The following is a 12,658-nucleotide window of genomic DNA, read 5'->3' as shown; positions in this document are numbered from 1 at the left end:
TGTCAAGCTCTGGAGAGGGTGCAGAAGAGGTCTACCAGGATATTGCCTGGATGAGAGGGCAAACACTATAATGAGAGATCAGACAAATTTGGGTTGTTTTCTCCTGGAGCAGAAGAGGTTGAGGGGAAATCTGAAAGAGGTTTATAAGATTATGAGAGGCATAAGGAGAGTAAACAGACAACATCTTTTCCTTAGGGTTGGAATGTCTCATACCCAAGGCAATGCACTGAAGGCAAGAGAGGGCTAAGTTCAAAAGAGATGTGAGGTGCAGGTTTTTTTAAACATAGTCTAGTGGGTGCTTGGAATGTACAGTCTGAGGTGGTGGTGGAGGCAGATGTGTTATGGACCTTTAAGAGGCTTTTAGATAGACACTTGAATGTGAGGAAAGAGGTGGGATATGAACATTGTGTAGGCAGAAAGGATTAGTTTAGTTGGCTATTTGATTACTAATTTAATTGGCTCGGCACAACAATGTGGACCAAAGGACCGGTTCTATGTTCTATGTATGGGAAAGGGACTTCTTTCTTTTGCAAATGCAAAAATTTGAAGCGTCTCTTGAACATCATTCCAATACCCAGTGAAGTTGGCCTACTTAGTATTCACTTTCACACTATACCATGGAAGCTCAACTATTGTGCTCTGTGTCAGTATTTTAACAGCTTGGAGGCTGGTAGGAAAACTGAATAATTTACAAAGAGTGAAAAGAACAGAACCCATGCAGATAGTAACACTTTTCAGTACAAGTTATTTGAATGGGAGTTTTCTCATGGCCAAAATGCTGTCTAGAAACGCAGCATGCTTCTCAGCTTTAAAGAGATACACTGGGCATATCGCCACTATGTCCTTGGTAATTTTGATCCTTGGCATTCTTGCAAGGCGATTCTAAGACATGCACAAAACCTCCTTTCTTTGCATAAGTGACATTGGCAAGCTAGTGAGCTTCAGATTTATTTTACAAGAAACTTATAAAAACTTACTGTAGTGTGGGAAAAGTTCAAGTCTTAACACCCAAGTTATGAAATGTTATCAATTCTCAAATTGACTGCAGCGTGACCCAGTATTTCTTACCTCATCATCGTTAACTAGTTCCTTTTTCACAACTTTCATTGCATAAATGCGCTCCGTCTTTTTCAGTCGGACAAGAAGAACTTTGGCATAGCTGCCTCTCCCAATCACACGGATTAAATCGAAGTCAGCAACACCCAAACTGGAGGGAGCTTTCCCACTTTCCCTGCTGCTCATGGCCTGTCGTTGGGGGCGGGGGGGGGGTGGACAGCAGACACAAGGTTAACTCGCTCTTAAAAGCAGCAAGAATATTCATTTGAACAAGGCTCCACATGCAAGGAAATAGTGGCAGGGGAGGGAGTCAGAAGGTGAATTTGGTGGTCTCTTACAGCAAAACTCATCTAAATTTCCAACATGTATTCTGAGTACTGGCAGCCTTGGCCAGTGTAATTCTAAGTCCCAATCTTCTTCCTAACCAACAAAAACACACAGCTTTTTAATCTTAATCTCACTATTCCTTGGCTACTTAGTTGACCCAGCATGACTTTGGTGGTGAATCTACAAGTAATATGTGTATCTGGAGATATCAACATGTTGTAAACATGATCCAAACTTTAGCTCATACTTTTCTACTAAACAGAAATAATCCTTTGCAAATTTTAAAAAAACAGCTAAATTTATGCAGTGTCATTAACAACCTTGTCAAACCTTTTGAAGCACAATATAATCTTTACATGAAAACTTAACAAAACTCTTGATTTCATTTAATTATCAAAATGAAATTCCTTGTCCATTATATGCCCTGAGACACTGAGTTACTGAAGGACCCTCTTTGAAAACACCTAATTGATGTACCTTGGTACAATTTACAGTAAAAAAGGACCATTATATATTAAAGTTGTTGCTACATGATGTCTTTATTTACTTATCACCAGAACAGAGAAACCAACCAAACATCTTTTCTTAATGATTTTTGTCTGATTTATTTCTGCATTAATGACATTGTCAGATAATAGCAAGGTAAGGATACTGACTTTTTCCAGAATCAGAATCAGGTTTATAATCACTGGCATATGTCACAAAATTAGTTGTTTTACAGCAGCAGTACAGGATTCCCTCATATAGGGCTGACAGAGTTTACAACTCCCTTTACAATTAACAAGTTCATCTCAGAAGCACAGCACACAGAGTTCACTGGCCTAATTATCTTACAAATATTCACTTTTTCTATTCCTTTCAATGTAAAAGAACTATAAAGCTCCACTGGCCCCAAACTCAAGTCCAACGCTAAGTTAAGGGAGTAAGCCACATATCAGTGTCCACCATTCAATGTAATAATGGAGTCATCCTGCACCAGAGAATTTCAGAAGCTAACATAACCCAAAGAGAAACTTCTGCTAAGAATTCGAAACAGCCAACCCCTTTAACTCTGAATATTCCACTGATCTCAGTTTGGAAGTTATTATTGGATATACTTTCATTATCTTATGGGGCAACCATTCCAGATCAAACCAGCCCATAAGATCATTATTTCCACCACTCCCACAACTCTGAGGTTCTTTAACCCATCTTAAATAGGCATTCTCTGGTTACATTTATGAGGGAAACCTGGCATTTCTCTTTACAGGGGTTTAGACATAATATGATGGAGGTTTTACTGGAATAGATAGGAAGAACCTATTCTCAGAAGCAGGAAGGTAAGAAGCCTGAAGTGAATGGCAAAACAAAAGATGCAATGTAAACAACTAAGGTATTTTACACATGGGGTTAACGTGCTCCAGAATGTGTCTATCTAGTGATAGATACAGATTCAGGATTTGTTTTCCAAAAGGGAACTGTTAAATACATGATTTTAAAAAATTGTAGAGACTTGGGTAATCGAAGATGGGAGTAGCTGGATAGCTCTAGTTGACAGCAGATACCAACACAAGCCAATTGGCATCTCTCTGGTCAATCTCTTTCTAATTTCTATCAAAAACCTCACTTCCAAAACTCTGCCAGAATTAGATCTCCAATGCAGACATTTAGCCACTAGAAAGTGAAAATTATGTCTCGATATGATAGCAGCATTCAACATGATTACATGATTTTAAAAACACAAGATGCTAACAAGCAATTAAAGCACTGGTCTATACCTCTTTCTCCTCGCCAACATGATCCAGGTTTTCTTGGCTGGAGGATTTGTATGGAATAACTGCACATAATGTGAAATGAGAAATATTATTAATGAAGATTTTTTAAAAAACTTAATTATATGCTGGAAAAACATTTTTATCCATTATCTGCAACAATAAAATAGCTAAATAATTTTAGATGTGTTCATGGATGAATTACACTGGGAAGTAATTCAATGCATTACTCCACTGAAACCACCACTAACTAGTCTGGGACCACAGCACATCACAGAATCACTTTTGTTTTTTCATCTTGCTCAAGCTTTCAGGTCTTCTTCCATCAGTTTCTTAAAATTTAAACAACCTCCTTTAAAAAATAATTTTTTGAACTACACTCCTAAACTGAGGAAGTCAATATTTAAAACTATAAGGGACTCAGCTGACACTTTTAAATGCCCCAGCTCAAAACCTATTTACTAACCTTGCTTTTAACTAACAACTTCTGGTCTCTTATTTTCATGTTTGCACTTTATCATTGTAAAGCACTTTGAACTGCAGCGTTTGTATGAAAACTGGTCTATAAATAAGGAATTATCATTATTCACAGCAATAGCTTACAGGACTACCCTTCACTTGCTAAACAAGCACCCTATTGGAATGCAACACAGCATGGTATGTGATAACTCTGATCTTGACAAGAAACTGCAGAGAGTTGTGGACACAGCTCAGCACATCATGGTAGCCAGACTACCCTCCATGGATTTTGCCCATACTTCGCGGTGCCTCAGTACAGCAGCCAACATAAACAAAGACCTACTCACCCCAAACATCCCTTTGTCCCTCCCTGGTTGGGCAAAATATACAGAAGTTGCAAAGGACATGATACAAGGCTCAAGGACAGCTTCTGCCCACTGTTATACAGTACAGTAAGATGGACTTGACTTTAAAATCCATCTTATGGTTTTGCACATTGTGCACCTACACTGTACTTTCACTACAACCAACACTTCATTCTGCACTGTTATTGTTTTATCTTATATTACCTCAACATAGTGTCATAATGAATTGATTGGTACGAACAGTATGGAACCTTTTCACTGTATCCCATTACTTGTGACAATAACAAACATTTTGGAGATGGTGATCATAATTCTATCTCCTTTACAATAGCATTGGAGAGAGATAGGAACAGACAAGTTAGAAAAACATTTAATTGGAGTAAGGGGAATTATGAGGCTATCAGGCAGGAAATTGGAAGTTTAAATCGGGAACAGATGTTCTCAGGGAAAAGTATGGAAGAAATGTGGCAAATGTTCAAGGAATATTTGTGTGGAGTTCTGCATAGGTACGTTCCAGTGAGACAGGGAAGTTATGGTAGGGTACAGGAACCGTGGCTGTAATAAATCTAGTCAAGAAGAAAAGCTTACAAAAGGTTCAGAGAGCTAGGTAATGTTAGAGATCTAGACGATTATAAGACTAATAGGAAAGAGCTTAAGAAGGAAATTAGGAGAGCCAGAAGGGGCCATGAGAAGGCCTTGGCGGGCAGGATTAAGGAAAACCCCAAGGCATTCTACAAGTATGTGAAGAGCAAGAGGAAAATAAGTGAATGAATAGGACCTATCAAGTGTGACAGTGGGAAAGTATATATGGAACCAGGGGAAATAGCAGAGGTGCTTAATGAATACTTTACTTCAGTATTCACTATGGAAAAGGATCTTGGTGATTGTAGTGATAACTTGCAGCAGACTGAAAAGCTTGAGCATGTAGATATTAAGAAAGAGGATGTGCTGGAGCATTTGGAAAGCATCAAGTTGAGTAAGTCGCCAGGACCGGATGAGATGTACCCCAGGCTACAGTAGGAGGCGAGGGAGGAGATTGCTGAGCCCCTGGCGATAATCTTTACATCATCAATGGGGACGGGAGAGGTTCCAGAGGATTGGAGGGTTGTGGATGTTGTTCCTTTATTCAGGAAAGGGAGTAGAGATAGCCCAGGAAATTATAGACCAGTGAGTCTTACCTCAGCGGTTGGTAAGTTGATGGAGAAGATCCTGAGAAGCAGGATTTATGCACATTTGGAGAGGTATAATATGATTAGGAATAGTCAGCATGGCTTTGTCAAGGGCAGGTGCGTTATTGAATTTTTTGAGGATGTGACTAAACACGTTGATGAAGGAAGAGCAGTGGACGTAGTGTATATGGATTCCAGCAAGGCATTTAATAAGGTACCCCATGCAAGGCTTATTGAGAAAGTAAGGAGGCCTGGGATCCAAAGGGACATTGCTTTGTGGATCCAGAACTGGCTTGCCCACAGAAGGCAAAGAGTGGTTGTAGACGGGTCATATTCTGCATGGAGGTCGGTCACCAGTGGAGTGCCTCAGGGATCTGTTCTGGGACCCTTACTCTTTGTGATTTTTATAAATGACCTGGATGAGGAAGTGGAGGGATGGGCTACTAAGTTTGCTGATGACACAAAGGTTGGAGGTGTTCTGGATAGTGTGGACGGCTGTCAGAGGTTACAGCGGGACATTGATAGGATGGAAAACTGGGCTGAGAAGTGGCAGGTGGAGTTCAACCCAGATTAAGTGTGAAGTGGTTCATTTTGGTAGGTCAAATATGATAGCGGAATATAATATTAATGGTAAGACTCTAGGCAGTGTGGAGGATCAAAGGGATCTTGGGGTCCAAGTCCATAGGCCACTCAAAGCAGCTGCACAGGTTGACTCTGTGGCTAAGAAGGCATACAGTGTATTGGCCTTCATCAATCGTGGAATTGAATTTAGGAGCCAAGAGGTAATGTTGCAGCTATATAGGACCCTGGTCAAACCCCACTTGGAGTACTGTGCTCAGTTCTGGTCGCCTCACCACAGGAAGGATGTGGAAGTCATAGAAAGGGTGCAGAGGAGATTTACAAGGATGTTGCCTGGATCGGGGAGCATGCCTTATGAGAATAGATTGAGTAAACTCGGCCTTTTCTCCTTGGAGCGACAGAAGATGAGAAGTGACCTGATAGAGGTGTATAAGATGATGAGAGGCATTGATCGTGTGGATAGTCAGAGGCTTTTTCCCAGGGCTGAAATGGTTGCCACAAGAGGACACAGGTTTAAGGTGCTGGGCAGTAGGTACAGAGGAGATGTCAGGGGTAAGTTTTTTACTCAGAGTGCGGTGAGTGCATGGAATGGGCTGCCGGCAACGGTGGTGGAAGCAGATACCATAGGGCCTTTTAAGGGCCTTTTAAGAGACTTTTGGATAGGTACATGGAGCTTAGAAAAATAGAGGGCTATAGGTAAGCCTAGTAATTTCTAAGGTAGGGACATGTTCAGCACAACTTTGTGGGCTGAAGGCTAGTATTGTGCTGTAGGTTTTCTACACTTCTAACAAACCACTTATTTTAATTTAGAATTGGTGACGAGGTTCAACAGATTGATCCAGTCTGACATGAAATCTCATCTTATGAAATAGCAATATGCGTTATTAAAATCATACTGAACAATTACACCATGCAAAAATTAAATATGAAAAACTGCCCAGAAAGAACACAACAGCGCCTATGTGAGAATTGGTGGACTGTGCTTTAGGAATCTACATTTCTGGATTTTAGTGATTATATGAAAAACTGTAATGATTCAATGAGATTTAATCAATTTAAACTCAGTTTATGAGCTATTCGCAGTAAAACTGTGCCTTTGAATATATTTAGCAATTACAACAGTCAGTGAACACCAAGACGTGAGAAGGCCTTGGTGAGTAGGACTGAGGAAAACCCCAATTATACACATATGTGAAGAATAGGAGCATGACTAGAGTGAGAGTAGAACTGCTCAGGAATAAAGTGGGAAACATTTGTCTGGAGGTGGGAGGAGGTAGGGGAGGTCCTTAATGAATACTTTGCTCAGTGTTCATCAAGGAGAGGGATTTTGATGAATATGATGTCGGTGTAGAATGGGCTACTATGTTGAGTTTAAGAAAGAGGCAGTAATAAAGCTCCTGAAAAACATTACAATAGATAAGTATCCAGGACCTGACAGGATATACCCCAGGTTACTAGAAGAAGTGTACCAGAGGACTGGAGGATGGTAAATGTACTGCTGTTCAAGAAAGGTGATAGGGATAATCTTGGGCAAACTAATGAAGAGGTTTCTTAGTGCCAGGATTTTCAAGCATTTGGAGAAGCATGATTTTGTTAAGGATAGTCAGCATGGCTTTGTGAGGGGATGGCCACGCCTCAAGAGACTGATTGAGAATTTGTTTTGGCATCTCCTCAAATAAATAAAGCAGTTTTGGGGTGTGTATCAATTTTAGTAAGACATCTGGCAAGGTTCCCCATGGTAGACTCATCCAGAAATTCATGAGGTCCACAGGGAAACTTGGCTGAAGGGATTCAGAATTAGTTTGCCCATAGAAGGCATGGGGTGGTAGCAGATAAAATGTATTCTGCCTGGGGGTTAGTGACTCATGGTGTGCCACAAGGATCTGTTCTGTGGTGCTTTGTCTGTGAATTTTTATAAATGACTTGGATGAGAAAGTAAAACAAAGGTTGGTGGTGTTATGGACAGTGTAGGTTATAATGGGATACAAATGCAAGCTGGGTAGAGAAGTGTCAAGTGGAGTTCAGTCCAGAAAAGCATGAAATGATAAAACTTTGGAAGGTTGAACTTGAAGGAAAAGTACAATGTTAATAGCAAGATTTTTTTAGCCAAGTGGAGGAACAGAGGGATTTTGGGGTCCAAGCACATAGATCCTTCAAAATTGCTGCTCCAGTTGGCAGGGTGGTTAAGAAGGCAGCTGTCTTGATTAGTCAGCGGATTGAGTTCAAGAGCTTCAACGTAATGCTGCAGTTCTAAAAAACACTAATTTTACAACACAGGGTATTGTGTTCAGTTCTGGTCACCTCGTTATAGGAACAACGTTGAAACTTTACAAGAAGCAGAGATTTACCAGGATGTTGCATGGATTAGAAAATATGTCTTATGAGGAAAGGTTGAGTGAGCTAAGGCTTTTCTCTTTAGAACAAAGGAATATAAGAGGCAACTTTATAGATTAAGATTAAGATGAGTATTGATAGAGTGAATGGCCAGCTTCTTTGTCCCAGGGTGACACTGGCCAATACTAGAGGGTATCTGTTTAAGGTGAATGGACAAAAGCTTGTGGGAGATGACTTGTTTTTTTTTAAAACAGAGTGGTAGGTACCTGGAATGCACTGCCAGTGGTTGTAGAGGTTGATACACTAGGAACATTTAAGAGATTCTTAGATGGGCACATGGATATCAGAAAACTGGAGAGTTATGGGGTATGTAGGACAAAAGGGTTAGATTGATCATGGAGGAGGCCAAAGAATACATACCGTGCTGCACTGTTCTATGCTCTATTTCATATTTCAGGCATCTGCAAAGTTTTTGATTTTTAATGATCCACTGCTCTTTAAGTCAAAAAACCTTTTCACATCAGCCCTAAATTTCTGATCCTGTCATTGGAGGCTGAAATTCGCAAATGATGGCAGCCTAAGGGAAACTGCCTACCTTAGGGGAAAGCAGGGCATTGAAATGAATGACCAGTTATGATCACAATGAATGGTAAAGTAGGTCCAAACAACCAAATGGCCTACTGCTCGTACTTCCTATGTTTTTGATGATTTGGCAGAGCAAAACCTGTAGTAATGATACAAACGTGGGTTCTGACATAGGTTCATGAGATTTCAGAGGCTTTTCAAAGGGATACAGGTAAGTTCAGTAAATGGGCAAGAATGTGGCATATGGAACAAAATATGGAAAAATGCGAGAACATATAATTTGGAGAAGACTTAAAAGGCCGAGCATCTTTAAAATGGTAAGAGTCTGGATGGACTTGGTGTGAAGTGAGATTTTACATACAATCTTACAAATGTATGGCAAGCAATCAGGAGTAGAGGGTGGAGCTTAGTTATGATAGCATTAAATGGCGACTCCCTTGCATGCATCTTCAGAAACAGCTCTATTTCCATCTTTAATTTCTCCATTTTTCCCTTTCAGGGTTCTTTTGAAGATGCTGACCTGGAGTTAAACGCTGACTTCAGTTCTTTGCAGGAATGAAACCCATTCTTGGGGTTTCACGACTGGCCTTTATTCAACATGCCAATGATGAGGTTTAAGAGCTTAGCTCACCTTCAGAGGCCCAGGATCTTGTGGCTCTGGAGACAGGCGGATCGAAGGTTGGTGTCCTGGCAGGAAATCGGTGTGTTGTGGGAGTCGGAAGATCTCTGGCTGTGTGTCCAGAGACCCGAGATCTTTGGGCACAGAGCTCAGAAAAGGTGACGAACTTTTAACATCGTAAACCAGTGAGTTGTTTGTTAGGTCTTCCATCTCACTGTGAAACAGAGACACCTTTCTCCTTTGTTAAGGAGAGAGGGAGAGAGAGCCTGTGGTATGTTGAATACCGGGTGAACGAGTAGTCTTTGGGGTACTGCAAGTTTGTCTTTGCTGCACGCTGGAGTGCTTGGTCGTGGGTGCCGGTGCTTTATTTTTGCTGGTGGGGGAGGGGATCGTTGCTTTGCGGCTGCTGCTTACGCACGGGGAGGGAGGGGAGCTGCGGGGAGGGACTTTGGGGTTCTAACATTTAACTGTCATTCAATCTTTGAGGGCACTCCTCTGTTTTCGTGGATGGTTGCAATGAAAAACCATTTCAGGATGTATATTGTATACATATCTCTGACATTAAATGTACCTTTGAAACAAATGGTACATTAAACTTTACTGCAAGAGCATTTGAGAAAAAGAGTAAAGAATTTCAGACACCTAGAAGAACATCTGCCAAAAATAGGAAAAAATAATACATGAAATTGAACTTCATCAGATTGACTCTCCATATTTTGGAGAGGAAACCAGTACCACCATCCAGGCCAATTTGCTCTTCTCACTACTATCATCAGGCAGGAAGCAAGTCCCACACCACTATTTCAGAAACATTTATTACCCTTCAGTATCAGACTCCTGAACTGGATAACTCCAATCACCACTAATATGAATGGAAATGGGGTTTACACAACCTACCAACACACTTTCAAGGACTCTTTAACAACTTATGTCTCAGTATTATTTTATATTTTCACAGTTTATCTTCTTTTGCACATTCATTGTTTGTTAGTCTTTGTCTGTTTATAAGGTGAAAGATCAAGAGCCATGATTTTATTACAAGGCAGATCAGGCACAAGAGGATGAATGGCCCGCTTTGGCTTCTTAGAAAACAGAACAGTACAAGAATAGGCCCTGCAGCCCACAACATTGTGCCAAATTAATTAAACCAGCTACAGTTAATCTAATCCCTCTTGCCCACACACTGACCATATCCATCCCTTCTCTGCCTATTCATGGGTGTATGCAAGTCTCAATTATTCCTATGCTTTCTACCTCTAGGCTTGAACTCACTGAATTTTAGAAGAATAAGGGAGGATCTCATTGAAATTTATTGAACATTGAAAGGCCCAGACAGAGTGAACGTGGAGAGAATGCTGTCCAAGTTGCATGCCATCTTGGACAATGTCTCCCATCCACTACATAATGTACTGGTTGGGCATAGGAGTACATTCAGCCAGAGACTCATTCCACCGAGATGAAGCACAGAGCATCATAGGAAGTCATTCCTGCCTGTGGCAATCAAACTTTACAACTCCTCCCTTGGAGGGTCAGACATCCTGAACCAATAGGCTGGTCCTGGACTTATTTCCTGGCATAATTTACATATTACTATTTAATTATTTATGGTGCAACTGTAACAAAAACCAATTTCCCCCGGGATCAATAAAGTATGACAATGACTATGATATTTCCTATAGTGGGGGAGTCTAGGATCAGAGAGGGTACAGCCTCAGAATAGAAAGACATCCCTTTAGAACAGATACAAGCAGAAATTTCTTCAGCCAGGGAGTGTGGTGAATTTGTGGAATTCATTGCTAAAGATGGCTGTGAAGGTCATGTCACTCGGCATATTTAAAGCAGAGATTGATAGGTTCTACAATAGTAATGATATCAAAGGTTACAGACAGAAGGCAAGAGAGTGGTGGGAGTGTGGAATGAGCTGCCAGACGAGGTGGTAAATGCGGGCTCACTTTTAACATTTAAGAAAAACTTGGACAGGTACATGGATGAGAGGTGCGTGGAGGGATATGGCCCAGGTGCAGGTCAGTGGGACAGGCAGAAAAATGGTCCAGCACAGCCAAGAAGGGCCAAAAGGCCTGTTTCTTTGCTATAATGTTCTATGGTTCTAATGGGGTTGAGAGGGATAAAAATCAGCCATAATGGAATGGTGGAGCAGACACAATGGAACAAAAGGCCTAATTCTGCTTCTATGTCTTATGGTCCTATACTGGATAATCAAAACTGTACCCATATTAAAAAAATTAAAATTAAATCTGCAAACCACATTTCCTAATCAAATACCTGCTCTGCTACTTTTACCACTCCACTGTCTCACAGGAACAAAGAAAGTGTTCACCTCAATTCCACTACTCATATAACCTATCCTTGTCAAGGTTGAATGTACACTTAAAAGCTTATTATCTTCTATTACATGCACTATTTGGCTCACTCCAAGAAATCTAATACGCAGCTTGTAAGCAATTTCAAATATAAAGGCTTTGTTTCTCATTCAACCAGTTTCTTAAGTGGTCAGTTAGTGAATTGAGAATACCAGCACATTGGTCTACCAAGCTACTATAATCAGGAATATTACCGTAATATTGAATAAACTATTTTGTTAAAATTCAGAGCTGCATTTAAGCAGATCAAAGCTGTGCTCATCCAAAGGCAATTTATCTACGTGTGGCTCAAATCTTTACTTAAAATATCATATTACATTTGGTAACATATCCTACCCAACAAAATCATGGAGTCATAGTGAGAGAGCGCTAAGCACTGAAGTATGCCCTTTGGCCTATCTGGTCTGTGCCCAACTGTTATTCTAATCTCACTGACCTGCAACCTGGACCATAGCCCTCCATACCCCTCCCATCCATATACCTAACTAGATTTCTCTGAAAAGTTGCAATCGAATCCACATTTACCACTCCCACTGGCAGCTCATTCCACACTCTCACCACCTTCTGTGAAGAAGTTCTCGTTTAGATTCCCCTTAAAATGTCACCTTTCATATGACCCGATTTTAGTCTCATCTAACTTCAATATATGCATTTACCCTATCTATACCTCTTAATTTCTACGCCTCTATAAGACCTCCCCTCATTCTCCTACAATCCAGGGAATAAACTCCTGACGAAGGGTTTCGGCCCGAAACATTGACTGTACTTCTTCCTATAGATGCTGCCTGGCCTGCTGCGTTCCACCAGCATTTTTTGTGTGTAACCTAATAAAGTCCTAACTAAAGCTCTAGTTAGACCACATCTAGAGTATCAGATACAGTTCTGGTCACACCATTATAGGAAAGGTGTTAAGACTTTGGAGAGGGTGCAACAGAGGTTTACCAGGATGTTGCCTGGATTGGCGGGTACGTGCTACAATGAGAGGTTAGACATACTTGAAGCAACACTCACAACACACTGGAGGAACTCAGCA

At 40.8% G+C, this 12,658-nt stretch overlaps 1 protein-coding gene across 2 annotated transcripts in view; it reads right to left on the bottom strand.

Moving 5' to 3' along the window:
* Positions 1–12,658, bottom strand: part of prkci (protein kinase C, iota) — a 129,888-nt gene that overhangs the window by 39,376 nt on the left and 77,854 nt on the right. For both annotated transcript variants that reach the window (XM_072254916.1, XM_072254917.1), the window contains 2 exons: positions 3,141–3,199; positions 1,069–1,245 (listed from right to left, as the gene is read on the bottom strand). In XM_072254916.1, the coding sequence (XP_072111017.1) occupies positions 1,069–1,245; positions 3,141–3,199 (236 nt within the window). The remainder of the gene's footprint in view (positions 1–1,068; positions 1,246–3,140; positions 3,200–12,658) is intronic.

This window comes from Mobula birostris, chromosome 4, assembly GCF_030028105.1.
Source record: "Mobula birostris isolate sMobBir1 chromosome 4, sMobBir1.hap1, whole genome shotgun sequence".
NCBI lineage: Eukaryota > Metazoa > Chordata > Chondrichthyes > Myliobatiformes > Myliobatidae > Mobula > Mobula birostris.
Note: the sequence above shows the minus strand (reverse complement) of the source record. Positions and strands in the feature narration are given on the sequence as shown.